Source organism: Salvia splendens, chromosome 10 (genome assembly GCF_004379255.2).
Source record: "Salvia splendens isolate huo1 chromosome 10, SspV2, whole genome shotgun sequence".
Taxonomy (NCBI): Eukaryota; Viridiplantae; Streptophyta; class Magnoliopsida; order Lamiales; family Lamiaceae; genus Salvia; species Salvia splendens.
The window spans coordinates 2946404-2961134 of record NC_056041.1 but is presented as its reverse complement, the minus strand read 5'-3'; the positions used below and the strand labels follow the sequence as shown (position 1 = coordinate 2961134).

The following is a 14731-nucleotide window of genomic DNA, read 5'->3' as shown; positions in this document are numbered from 1 at the left end:
AAAGTGATATGAAATAATCCCTTAATGGTGCTCTCATTTTGAGTTAGGCAGTTGTCTTGTTACTGGGGCTTTTAAGATGTTTTAACATTTACTGTAAGATTTACAACAACTCCTGTATCTGTTATTATCTTGTTTAAGTGAATTAAATGAGGCCTTTATGAGTTACTTTGCCTTTGATGCATGCTAGTGTAACTTCCAATGAACATGAAGGACAGAGCATCAGCTAAGTTTCTGTAAAGATTCTAGGATAGAAAACCAGAAGCTTGTGTTTCGTACAAAGAGATCGATAAAATAAGCCTCAAAGCTCAAACGCTAGGGCAAAGATTGACTCAAGGAAAAGCAATAACTGGTAAAAAAAATTGGCATTTAGCTTTGGGGCTCGTTTTGACATGAGTTTGTGGACCACTAACTTTGGGGGCTTGTTTTGACATGAGTCTGTGGACCTTGAATTCGGCCGTGGGGTCGTTTTAGGAGACGCTATTTTGGTGTCCCGTTTACATGTGAGTCTAGTCCAATCAACTGGACATATTCTTTAAAGGGCGAAGAGATGTTGTTATGTAATGTCAGTAATAGTCTTGTTGATTGGATGGTAGTGGTGATTGAGTTGTGCATATTGTTAACTTGCCTTTTGTTTTCTTTTTTTCCTGCACAGGCCAAGAATATCCCCTCACCACCCTGTGCCATCACCATCCTCCTAATATGCTTTTTTGCCCCTTTGGCGGAATGGGTGTGATAGACATTACACATGCAATGTATGTATACATGTTTTTTGTATATGCCTGTGTCTGTCACTGTGTGTTTGTGTGTGTGATCTTAAAAATTAGTAACTACTACTACTACTACTATATAAAAAATTAGATAGATGTAGTATGATTGTAAAGAATGTCAGTGTATTGCCGCTCTATTTAATTTGAAAAGCAGATTTATTGTCTTATGCCAATATATTCTTTCTGAAAAAGTAGTATAGGACCATTTGCATCAGGATTACATGTATATTCTATTAATGTGTAAACACACATTTTTGTTTGTGTAATGTGTTGTAATGATCATATTACAAAGTGGTGTAATGTAGTAATCAGTTGGTGGAGGATTGGTCATTCAACATTACAAATAGTGTCACCCATATGCACAAGTATGCCTCACCCGCCATCTGCATTATTTATATAAAAAATCACTGCCAATTTGACCTCAATTAACAGATCAACAACCGGCAAATTTGCATGCAAAATTTGATATAGTATTAGCTTTCGCCAAATGTAACATGTATGAAAATGGATGGAAAATATAATAAGCTTATTTTGCCGTTCAATATTGAGGTCAACAGACTCCTATATTATATTTTGATCAAACAGATACAATCCCAGTCATATAATCTACTTTATCAATTGGGTTAGATGAAAGCTATATATAGGGACTTATATACTGTCATAATGCAACTTTAATGATCAGTTATTGAGTTGACTATATAAAATATTATCAATCAAACAGATTAAGACACTCCATCAAATTAATTAAAAGACCTTAAGATGGTCAACTTCAACCCTCACCCAACACCCACAGTAACAATATTATGTCATAGTGATATAACGTAGGTTTGCTGTCGCACTATAACCGGTGAATACAATAATTTTGGACCCCATTTCGTGAATAGCAACCAAATGTCATCAGATCAAACATTTCTATGTGCTTTCTCTACATAATTTGCTAATACTTACTAATTAATAACAATAATTTTTTTTTAATAGTGGTAGATATGAATATTCTCATGGGCAAGGTTTCAAATTTAAGTATTGCCTTTTAAGTCTTAGTCTAGCATCTCTCATTTTTACTGTCAAAGAGAAATTGATTTTATACACACACCTTGTAACAATGCTTGATCTCAAGGGACGAAACACACCAGGTTAACCAGAAAATGATTATTGATTCACGAATGTAAAATGTCTCTTGATTTTTTTCATGGTAAGAAGGGGTAGAGAAAATGTATTGAGCCGGTATTCGAACATCAGACGCTAAGGTGATGAAGTTCCCATGAAACAAACCAAGATAGTGACATTGTTATTGCATAGTGAAATAGGAAAACTCAAAACCCAATGAAAATAGAAATAAGGGATGTGAGGTGGACCATCATTTTAAACTACGAGATGCATGGTCCTTGTTTGGCTCCTCGATTTAATGATCAAGAACAAGAGCTATTGCTACCAAATGTGGGAGTGATTTTCAAGGATCATTTATATTTAAGGATTGTTTTCACAAGAGGTATTGCTATCACTATATGCCTCACCCCACCCTAAACTCATGCTGCTAACTCCTTTTAGATGAATAAATCTATTCACTTTACATTTAAAAGGATTATTTTCACAATTCAATCAATTAATAGCTGCAAATCATCTTTCATTTAGTGTTAGAATATCAATTCCTTTTCTTATTTTGTGAATCACTATAAAAAATATATATAATCTCATACCATGTATAAATAAGCAGGGTCTCCTTTAACAAGCTAAGAGTTGTTCATCCATATTAACTATAGATTTTAAATCATTGATCTTAAATTAATGGACCACATCGCGACAAAATAAATAATACGGAGTAATAGTAAATTAAAGAAACGGAAGCAAGGATATAAAAGTAATTAGGACATAGCTAACGTTTGTTTATGATTTAAGATTTGAGCAAACAGTTCAAAAATCAATGGAAAAACGACTATGCGAGGCGTCCATGGCGTCGGCCTTTCGCTCTGCAAAATTTAGAGAGAGAATGAAGATGGATGAAAATAAAGTGATTTTCGGTTCACGCCAATTCCCACTTTTCTGAACCTCATCAAAAAGCAAAAGGACCAAAAAGGAAAAGAGCATAAAATCGCAATTTCATGAAAATTTCTGCTTTAGATTATTCTCCATTCTCCATTCTCCAGTCTTTATTTCACTTCATATTGCGGTGCACATCACTCCAAACATTTGTTAAAGTAAACATTTTGCATTTCAATAGCCCTCCTTCTTTGCCTTTCTCTCTTATTTTCTTGAAAAAGGATTGATTTTTCCCAAGAATTTCGCGTGTTCTCTCTCCTGTGAAAAGTAGATGCATTGACCCTCAAAACTTTCAATTTCCCCTCCCTTTAATGCAGTAAACTGAATTTTCGATTGAGCTTCATAGGAAAAACAAAATTTGATTTACAGAAGTGTATTGCGTTAGTTGATTGAATGATTTAGAAAATGGGTGGTGGAATTGGGGGAGGGAGGGTGGAGGTGATCGCTGCGAAGGGGTGTTCAAGGCTGTTCATGGATTTCTCTTCCTCATTCAGAGGAATCTCGACGTTTTCTTTGGAGCCGCCTTCTCCAGCTGCCGCCGCAGTGCCTGAAACTCCGGTGAAAACCGTGAAAGCGAGAGGCCCTTTCTCCGGCCTTGTCATTTGCGTGACGGGGCTCTCTAAAGGTATGCATACTGTTACTAAATGTGTTTAGCTCTGTGATTTATATGTGTCTTGTATCAGTATTGTGATTGTTGTTGCTTAGTTTGGGAATATGTGTGTTGAGATTGATGAATTTAAGTAAGTTTTATGCAGTCTCAATATAATTGAGAAGCTTCTTGCAATTTAGCTTTTCATAAAGAGAAGCAAGTGGCCATTTCAATCCCTTCTTTAGTTGAAAGTGATGGTTGATCAACCTTGTTTTATTGTGGTTGAATCAAGCTGTTTTGTTAATTGGTGATCCCACTTTTTTTAACTGTTAATTGTTCTACAACATATATAAACCATTTGTGACTCTAAAATGTTTTCCCATTGTGAGGAATTATTGATGTCCTGTTAATAATTTAGTACAAATATATCTTCTCAATTATTGTGTTCATTTGTAGAAACAAGGAAGCAGGTAAAGGAAGCTACGGAGAGATTGGGAGGCCTGTATAGTCCTCATCTCCATCCTCATTGCACTCACTTGGTGGTTCAGATATCCTTTTGTCAGTGCACGTTTTAGAGTATTTAGGTTCAATAGCACTTTATATTATCCTCAACTGCATTTGGCTATTACTGATATAGAAACAAGAGTTTTATTTTAGTGAATCTCCCATCAAATTATCTTGTGGTGAGATATTAGTTTTTTCTTCCTTCCGTTGCATCAGACGAACATAATTGTAACTAAATCCACTATTTTTACTTGTTTAATAAGCCTGAGTATGGTTGTGTTACCCTTAACCGTTTATTACAGCTTTCAAGGACGTAAGTTTGAGCATGCTATGCAACATGGAACTACAAATGGTTTACTCCTGGTAACAATTGGGTGGTTTGTGGATAGCGTCAAAAGGAATGGTAATAGTTCCATTTATTTGTCTTTTGCATAATAATTCTTCTGCATTGGTAGACTTTATAAGTTTTTACACCTTGTGGTTACCATCTTTATCCATTAAACCCCATGACCAGTGTTAATTGTGTTTCCGGTTTCGATGTAGCCTGTTTCTAAGTGAGCTTCTTAAACTTCAAATACTGCTCATTTGCAAAAAAATTATTTTGATAAGATATATATGTGCACCTGCTAATACTTATATTGTGCCAAAGATAACGATATCTGTATCCGCCTGTACTGATACTGAGGTACTTCTGTAATAGAAAGATATTGGCATGTATTATGCATCTCGGACTTGGTTGATGCAATAGTCTCTACTGCATGCATTCTGTTTGAGCTACAATGGGAGATAACCACTGGGTTTATTTCAGTTAGGCTAAGCGAAACACTGTACAGTGTTAATAGCATCGGAGATAATGGTCTGGCAAGTAATGACTTGAAACGGCTTGATCAGAACTCTGGTGCTGAAAATTCGTGTTTGCCTTCTGGTTTGCTTAAGCATAATAAACAACCCGAATTTTGTGGAGCTCCTGGCTCCCAGTTTTCAGAGAGGGAGAGTAAAAGATACACTACTTCATCATCCTTTTCCGGTCAATCCTTTTATGTTGATGTAGATGTACCGGCAGAACTTCTCAGTAAGGTAGGCTCGCAGTTGATTAAATCTATGGTCTCCGTTTGTTCACCAATCGTACTGCCTCGTCTAAACTATTTTTAATGCATTTTGAGAAAACTGCATCAAATGTGTTCTTAGGTTTCTGAGGCTCTCTCTGCCGAAGGTGCTTCCTTAGTGGATCAATGGTTTGTTGGCTGCAATGTTAATTATGTAGTATGTGAAGGACCTTCTGTACAAAAATATCTGGGACACTCAACCAACGTTGTAACAGTAAGTTCTCCATGTCACTTGTAATATTGCTTATTTATTTAAGCGGTTCTTGCCTTGTGTATTAGAGATCTGAATAAGGGTGCGGCCTGGCAGATTTTTGTGTTGATATTTTGGTTAGGATTGTGTGAATTCACTTGTTCTATCCAGTGAAATTTAACATATCGTGCTCTTGATGCCTTCTTTTTCTCCCCCTCAGCCACTATGGGTTCTAAAGTCTGCAAAAGAAAAATCTCTTCAAAGACTTGTCCATTTATCAACTGATCTAGCCAGGTATACTGGAGCGAGGGTTGATAACCTCCGGCATGATGTTTCCCATGAGGTATGGACTAAATGCCTCTACTTAACCCTTACTTTCTCTTTTCCCGACTTCCGTTATTACATTTACAATCACTTGATAACTCGAATTTTTTATATCCACAGCCGTGTGAACTTGATAGATATAATTGGAAGTGGTTTGATCAGAAATTCCCAAAACTTATTCTTTATTTTATGGAATATATTGTTAAGGACTTCATTTTTTTTTCTGTTTTTGAGTAGATGTTATATTCCTTTCCGTTTGAGTTTTCACTAGGAATCTTTTCAGGGAGCGAGTAGGGTGACTTGTTCTGCTGATAAAGCCAGTCATGAAGCAAGGCAAATAAAGGTGACCCTAGCCAAAGATGGTGTCAGAAAGCGTCGGAACCGTCAAATGCAGGTTGATTTTGTCCCTTGAACTCATTAATAAAAGGATATGGTTAATCTGGTGATGACTTGGTGGTGGTATTTGATTGCAGACATGCCAGACTCCAATACGACCAATAACGCCAGGCAGTCTTTTGGATTCAATTTGCTGGTCAGTATCCGAGCCAACCTCAACTGCATCCATTTATACAGAGTCCTCAAGTGTCGAGAATGGCACTGAAGACCAGCCACCCGTGTTCTTTGATGCAAAAGAAGATGGAAAAGAATCAGAGGCTTCATTTGTGAACTTAACTCGACCTCTTACAGAAAGGTCAGCTAAAACTCATCTCTAGTCTCATATGCACCTTGAAAACTGCATGTTACAATGAAAACAATTTTCTATCGAAAAGTTTTGTTGTATCTGATAGCTTTTCATACATGTCAAATGCAGTGAGAAGACGGAGTTAATACTAAAAGGCCCTTTCCTCACGATCATGTTCCCTGTCGACCGGTTCTCTGAGATGGGCCCTTGTTCGAGAACATTCTTCAGCAACAAAGGGTTTACATGTTTGCAGGTGTTAGATTATATATATGCATTTTATCAGGTATGTTTTCTTCTTGGCATCTTATTATTCAATGATGCAATGCAGTGATCTTACTATATATCACTTGATCCTTAGGAGAATATGTCTAGCGAGGAAATAGAAGTTGCCATCTACACAGACTCGAGGCATGCTGACCGGCTCAGGTCCATCTACTCGAGCAAGGAAACAGCAGAGTGCGGTCATATAGAATTCAGACGGATTGATTTTCTTGGCAGTCGGAGGAGTTTTGAAATGTTGAAACGCGTTCAAGGTGACAGTAACAGTAACCTCTACGAGTTATTGATCAGAGCGTGAGCTCCGTATCGTGGCAGAGAAGCAGTATCCTCTCCGAATATCCCATCAGTTTCTGCTAACATATTATCAGTTTGAAACAGGGATATATATAAATCTGTATATGTTCATAATAGCAGGCAAGTTGTGTTTCACATTGTCAAAATGTAGTTTTAAGTTTTTTATTTGTGTTTCTTGCTGAATTAGTTGTTGATGGATAATTCAAGATACATGTTATACTCTTTTATTCAAAAAATCAGATACATGTTAATGTTTACATCTTCAACAGTTTGATTTCGTTAATTGGTTCTATACTATTGCCATATTGTGTATCTCAGTATCTCTATCAATCATCATTTTATTTATATTTTTCATTTTTATTTTGCATTTCGAAGTTGGGCTAGAGAGTAAGCCCAATACGAGATATCAAACTCAAATCTCATGTATATGTCCAAATCAAGACACCAACCCCACTATTTAAACAGACGAGAAAACTTTCGAACACACATTTGTAGAAGTTGGGAGTTGAGAATACATATAAATTAATGTGCCTAATTAATTTTAAAAATATTTATATAGTGGTTTTCATAAGGATTATAAACAATAATTATGTATTTCGGTAATAATTGTAATGTTAGTAAGCATTTATTTAATATGTCAACATGGCGCGTAGCTCAAGTGGCTAAGCTGATGCATAAATAATACTAGTACTCTCCCTAATTAGGGTTTAGAGGTTTTAGGTTCAATCTTACATCACCTCATGCAAACCTATATATACTCTATATGTAGTTTTTTTAATACATAAATCAAACAAACATAAATTTTGATAGCAACCTTTCATTCCTGGAAACACAAGTATCGAGGATAAATGTCGTTCAATAGTTCCTAATTAATTAATTTTATTATGTACGTAATTGCCTATTAATCATGCAAATAGAGAAGGGTCAAGCTCAACCACTCATTGCGCAAGGATAATTTTATAGGAGTATATTAAGGACATCTTTATATGCAATTAATGATATTAATTTGTGTTTTTAACTATACCACCCACGGTATAAAAATCGTCCTTATTGTTGGTGTCACAACTAAAATTAGAGAACGCATTTGGAAGCGCCCTACAAACAAAAAAAATTAAGTTAATTTATCCTCAATTTAGGAATGTTTTCTTTTGCGTCCTAAATTGTTGTTATTTTTAAAATTTTCCAACGTGAATAATTGTCTCTCAATTTTTGTGTCCCTAAAAAATTCTCTGTATTAAGTTGTTTGTAATGTGGAGTAAGTAATAAAAATGATTTAGAAAAATTAAGCAATCTTTCATAAAAAAAGATTGCATGAACTTTATTTAGTCCCATGATCAATAATTTTATTGAGTTCCTCACCCTTGCCAGGAATATCGAATCGAGCTACGTAGACTTGACATTTTGACTAAAATCTTGCCTTAGATTACACACTTATTAATTTGGTGGTCGAATGTTGTTGAGACTCAAAACTGGATTGATAACACTTTCCTGTCCCATCTCATATCTCATAGAGCTATAGCCCTTCAAAATTCCCATCAATAGCCATTTTCCTTCTCTGACCAACATTTTGATTTTGATTTGATGGTAAAGATTTCAATTCAAGAAACACACTAATCACAAGTAACCGCATGATTTCTTCTCTCCGCCTCACTGAAAACCCTAATTTCAAGATTACTGGAAACCTACTAACCCTATCTACAAGTATGAATAAATTACTGAGTTTCATCACTTCAATTGCAAGGATATAGAGAGACCAAAAGACAACAAGGTGAAACTAAGAGAATAACAAAAAAAAAAAATTAATCTTTTTATTTATTTATTACAGTTGGCTAGGCTTTGTCAACAGACCGTAATTCCTTAAACGGTTGTCTTTTGCTGAGTTTTTCGAAAGTTTCTTGTCCCTCATTCCTACAAAGGGAAAATGCCATTACATACCCCTCATATTCTTATCAATTTCCCCTCTCCTTCTTCAACATTAAAAGTGTTTCTCCTGGTGTGAGAAGGATAAACAAGAGAGAGAAATAGAGGGGAAAAAAAGTGATCTTTGAAGATGGGTAGAGGAAAGATTGAGATCAAGAGGATTGAGAACTCAAGCAACAGGCAGGTCACCTACTCCAAAAGAAGAAATGGGATCATGAAAAAAGCTAAGGAGATCAGCGTTTTGTGCGATGCTCATGTTTCTGTCATCATCTTCGCCAACTCCGGCAAGATGCACGATTTCTGCAGCCCCTCCACTACGTATGTTGTGTGTTTTTATAGTTTCTTGATGTTTCACTACCTAATTTCTGTGTTTGTCTTTTAAAGGCTTGTTGACATGTTGGATCAGTACCACAAACTGTCTGGAAAGAGGCTCTGGGATGCAAAACATGAGGTATTAACTGTGTGTGTGGAATATCATAAATTTTAGCCCTAGAATTCAAGAATTTGGCAAAACCAACATGGGTTTGTGCTGAAAGTGTGTAAAATGTCTCAAAGACTGGATTTTGTGAAAGATCTTTATATAGTTTGAAGGTTTCCATCTCTGGATCTATCCTTGACCCATTCTGTTTCTGCTACTAGCTACCATTTTAGCACTTTTCCATGACAAGAACTCCAAAAACTGCATAAGATGTTACATCTGTCAACAGATCTGGTAAAAAATTGTCATTCTCTCTCTTTCCCTTGGTTGCAAAAATTTGTGAAAGAAAAATTATGAGTACTACTGCAGTTTCTTAGCACAAGAAAGGGAAATAAACTTATGTATTTATGTACCCTCAAATAGAGATTCAGTTGTAGGGCTCCCCTTTTTGTACTTGATGTGCTCCTTCTTGGCCTGTTGGTTCTTATCAAGATTTCAGTGGTTTTTTGATTGAATATATCATTAGCTTAATCTATAGATCTGCATATTTATGTTTATTTATTTATCATTTTATAAAGGGTCTACTAATGCATATACCAACACTAAAAAAATGCAGCACTTGGACAATGAAATCAATCGAATCAAGAAAGAAAATGACAGCATGCAGATTCAATTGAGGTTGTAAGGATTTGGGGTTTTCTTTTTCCTCCCTTTTTCTATCTTGATGTTTCCCATCTTCCCATTTATTTTTCTTAAAATTTAGAATTTTTTTGGCCCAGGCATCTGAAAGGAGAAGATATATCTAATTTGAATTACAAGGAGCTGATGGTGTTGGAGGAAGCCCTTGAAAATGGAATTACTACTCTCAAAGCCAAACAGGTCCTTATGATTACATATTATATAGTATTCAATATTTTCTAAAATATTATGTATCTAAAATCTCCTTATTTTCTTTTATTTTTCACTATGACAGATGGAGTTTGTGCGGATGATGAGGAAACATGTATAAATATCACACCACATTCTCACACATTTTCATTTCAATAGTATTGGATATAATTTTTCTCACTTTTTCCACACATGTTATGTATGTCTACTAATGTTTGTGTTACTAAAAATAATTCCAGAATGAAATGAGGGAGGAGGAGAACCAGAACCTTCTATTCAAGCTGGTAAGCTTCTTATATCAATAGTTTATCTACATAATACAGATATGTGAAATTAAAAATGTTCAATTTTGTGATGAGCAGCGGCAGATGCATCTGGATCCGATGGATGATAACGTGATGGAGGCGCAGGGCGTGTACGATCAGCAAGTCGCAGACTATGAAGCGCAGCAGCAGATGCCCTTCGCCTTTCGCGTGCAGCCGATGCAGCCCAATCTGCAGGAGCGTTTCTAAGAGCTCCCTACTTACCTTAAAATTTACAAATAACTACACAACTTGGGATTTAGTTGATGTTTGTGGAAGACTACTGTAATGTAATGTGTTATTTTGTTGGTTGTCTATGTGTCTGTTTATGAGTGGTGGTGGTTGTCTTGTTCAAGCCTAACTACACTATTCTCTCCTAGTATGTTGTTGTGACTTGTAAGAAGACTTTGTCATGAACTAGTAGTGTGCTTTATCATGACTCTGTATATCTATTTATGATAATGCTGTTTATGTGTGGTATTTTTTCACTCCATCACAAATTCTAGGGTTTGAGGTACACTTTACATACATACCCCAATGATATTTGTATTTCTTTTCCCCTTGTAAATGTTTTTGGGAATGAATCAGTAATCAATAGGTATTTTTCATGACCCAAAAGCACATAATTTTATACTTCCTCTTTTTCATAAAAATATGAACATTTTTCATTTTAGTTCGTCCATAAAAATAGTCCATTTTATTTTTGGTAACTTCTGTCTCTCTAATGAGATGGTAGACCTCATTATCTACTAAAAATATGTCAATTACTTTTTCTTCTTTCTTAAATATATATATTTTTATTGGACGGAAGGAGTAGTACAAATTAAACGTAAGAGTATATCCAAATTTGAAAAATCAACTCGAGATTTCTATATACAATTGTCACGGCCGTTGTTTTACTATTAATACTTTTCCTTTTTGTAATAGGTAAATATGAATATTTCATAAAAGTAAGAGATCTAGCTCTCTATTGGATTTACAAATTTTCATTCATTTTTTATTTATTTATTTTTGTTTAGGTTTGTTAGTGTTATGTCATATACTACGGAGTACGAGCTTAGTAGATCATTAATTAGTTATTGGGCTCGTATATGAACGTACAATTTTATTTTATATCGTATGGGCTGGAGTCCATTGATCACAATTAATCTCTTGGGCTATATATAAGACACTCTGGGCCTTTATAACTGAAAAAACTGGCTTTCTAATATTCATTTTATAGTTGCTTGACATTTCATAGAAATTAATGTTTAATTAAAATAAATTATTCTACTTATAACTTTTATCAGTTTGTATGTTACTTCAAATAACAAATAATCAAGATGGTTAATAAATGGTGGGCCCATATGGTCTTAGTGGCCCATTGAACCTTAAAAGGTGTTTAAGGGCCCATTTAAAAGCTTATTACACAAAGTCAGTATGGCCTACTAACTCAGTAATTATGCTTTTGTGCTACTCTCCGTAAACATAAAAAGAAAGTAATTAAAAGCAATCTTTTTCTTTTTTGAGTGAATAAAAGCAATCTTTTTATGGCACTTAGAATTGTTGGATAAAAATCTTTCACATTTTTTTGCAATCATTGACTATCACAGTTGTTAGTTTAAGAAAAAAAATCAAACCCATTTTTTATTAGTCTATAATTGTATGTGTTTGGGGGGCCATATGGATTTAAAGTCACGGTTTAAAGGTGTCCAAAGTTTCTTTCACTACATGCATGAATTTGAGAGCTTTTCAATTGATGTAGAATTTATATGATGATGTGACAATTATTAATTGTCTTCATCCTCTGTCTCTTTTATTAATGCTAGGCTCTTTTCAAATTTAAAGAGATTTTCAAGGTTTCAAAATACCTTTGATTCTTGAATCATGATAGATCACTATGGTCCAATTAAGTAGATTTAGCTAGAGCCTAATTTCATTACACATGCATGTAAATATTGGTGTATGATCTGTAGTTATACACATGCATGTAAATGTTTGTTGAGTTTTTCGAAAATTACATTCGACCTACAGTAGGTCTTTCGAGATGTTGTCGACCCCATAAGCGGTTCCATTCAAAATAAAAGGGGAAAATGATGGAAATTAATTAGAAATATGAATTGATTAGTGAGAATATGTGGTAAAGAATTTAGCTTGCTCTGAGCTTCATATAAATTTAAAAGAGAAAATAGGCTTATAAAAGATGAAGTTAGAGAGAGATGATTATGGAGTTAGAGAAGATGGTTAAGTGTCACATTGCTTCTTTTTTTTTTCTTGGAAAAAGGTGGAATGTGGAGGAATTGTTTAATATTTTCAGGAGTAAAGGTTAAGAGTGGTCCTAAACCTATGATGATTTTACGATTTTGGTCCTGAACATTATCTTTTGAATTGTTTGGTCTCGAACAAATAAAAATAGACCGGATTTGGTCCATTTTAGGCGGAACCGTTTATTTTTAACGGCCAACTTCCTCTCCTCCACTCCTCCAGCTTCTTCTCAGCATTCACATGCCGCAGCCGACGCCCACTCGTATCCCTGCAAGCATCAAAATTGTTCGTTTTCTTCTACCCCACCTTCGTCGCCGCCCCTTTCAACAACGACCCGACCCGAAATTTCCCAAATCCGTCTGAATGGCATCGAGTAAAGCCACGATCTTGCTCTAATTTGATACTGGAATTGCAAAATAGGGTTTCAGAAAATTGGGACTGCCGACCGGATTGGCCGATGATACGAGAATTGTTAAGGAGGAGCAGGGCTCCGATGCGGATTTTGAGGGCGGAGATGGATACCAATGGTGCGTCGACCGTTAAAAATAAACGGTTCCGTCGAAAATAGACCAAATCCGGTCCATTTTTATTTGTTCGGGACCAAATAATTCAAAAGATAATGTTCTTGACCAAAATCGTAAAATCGTCATATGCTTAGGACCACTCTTAGCCTTTACTCTATTTTCTATTTTCAGTTATCACAAATGCAGTCAACTTTTTGTGTTTATTTTTTTATTTTTTTATTTTTTCCATTTGTGTTAGTAGTTCCGAGATTCAAATTGTACGAGATATTATGATAGTATTGTCTTGCAAAAATTAAAAAACAGCTCAGTGTAATTGGTTTGGGGAGATCAAAAGGAAAATATGACATTTATGATTACAGTCAAAATTACATAGTCTAGTGGGAAAATATGGAGTACATTTATTGTTATTTTTTTTAATATGTCTAACCATACTAATTAATTTCATTTTTTGTATCTGTGCGTATATATACATGTTTTATGTGATTATAAGAAAATTAATTTTCTTATGAGTCTATCAATATTTTTTTCTGCGTCTATCCAACTAATATTAAGTGGTTTGGTAATTAGTCCAATATGTGTGTATAATGCAGAATCTCATGTGTTCGTGTTCGTGTTCGCACGCAAGCTTGCAACCAATCCACCAATTTCAACGACACAATCTCTTCTATTCGGAGCAACCGACGCCCTTGGCAGCCGAATGTCGGCCGAGCTCAAGTGAATCAAGGGCCAGCTAGCCTTATTCATCGAAGCCATAGTCATAGAATTGGTGAAACAAGGATAATATATACAAAGACGTTGAGGTGTGTATAAACAAAGCACATGAATCAATTTTTGTAAAGCCTGCTTAAAGGGAAGCAAGAATCTCCCTAAAAGCGAAATAATGGAGTGTAGCAGCAGACATTAATCAATTTTTGGTGCTCACTTTTTGACCACTTCTCTCTCTCCTTGTGCATGCAGCCCAATGAGGAGGTCAATGAAAAAGACTCCAAAAGAATGTTGTTATCTTAAAAGCTTTGGAATCCAATGTGAACTTGGATTTCTTAAGTACCTTAAATCTCATCCCAACTTTCATATAATATACATCTTTCAACTCATGAATTATTAAAGTCTAAGCTTAAATCAGTTTTAGTCTTTATCAATCTTATCAATTCGGCAATAACATATATATATATATATACCACGAAATTATATATATATATATGTCAAATTCTAAAGAAGTTGATTGTATTTTCTAAGTATATATAGAACTTAATTATAGTATTCGTTAATCTTGTTTGAATGATCGATAAAGATGAGAAAATAAGGAGAATTTCTCCTTAATGAAAAGATCATTAGTTTAATCTCCACGTACGTACATATACATAATATATGTATAAAAAATTTATCTCTATTTAATTTTTAGGTATTAACTGTTCAAAATTTCAAATTACTATATAATCAAATGGAAAATAATTTATTTTCTACTAGCGACATAAAATTATCAAAGATAAGGTGTTAACATATTATAATAAATGCCGAATAACCAACTTCCGATGTCTTAAATCTTGACGAATACATATCGTACTATACTTGATAGAAATGGACAAATGGTCCCTTAAATTTAATCACATATTGTTGGTTGATGGAGCAATAAACATACACGCTTATTACTAGGAAAAAAAAT

General features: G+C 34.7%; 2 protein-coding genes across 2 annotated transcripts; both read left to right on the top strand.

Annotated features, from left to right (window-relative positions):
* The first annotated feature begins 2655 nt into the window (after window positions 1–2655).
* Window positions 2656–7064, top strand: LOC121750632. Its single transcript, XM_042145208.1, has 10 exons — window positions 2656–3429; window positions 3850–3941; window positions 4198–4300; window positions 4706–4974; window positions 5086–5217; window positions 5414–5536; window positions 5801–5911; window positions 5991–6208; window positions 6329–6482; window positions 6558–7064. The coding sequence occupies exons 1-10, from the start codon at window positions 3210–3212 to the stop codon at window positions 6774–6776; spliced, it is 1641 nt and encodes a 546-aa protein (XP_042001142.1). The 5' UTR covers window positions 2656–3209; the 3' UTR covers window positions 6777–7064.
* A 1665-nt stretch (window positions 7065–8729) lies between these two features.
* Window positions 8730–10780, top strand: LOC121750243 (floral homeotic protein GLOBOSA). Its single transcript, XM_042144741.1, has 7 exons — window positions 8730–9010; window positions 9077–9143; window positions 9727–9788; window positions 9890–9989; window positions 10084–10113; window positions 10238–10282; window positions 10361–10780. The coding sequence occupies exons 1-7, from the start codon at window positions 8823–8825 to the stop codon at window positions 10508–10510; spliced, it is 642 nt and encodes a 213-aa protein (XP_042000675.1). The 5' UTR covers window positions 8730–8822; the 3' UTR covers window positions 10511–10780.
* The last annotated feature ends 3951 nt before the right edge of the window (window positions 10781–14731 follow it).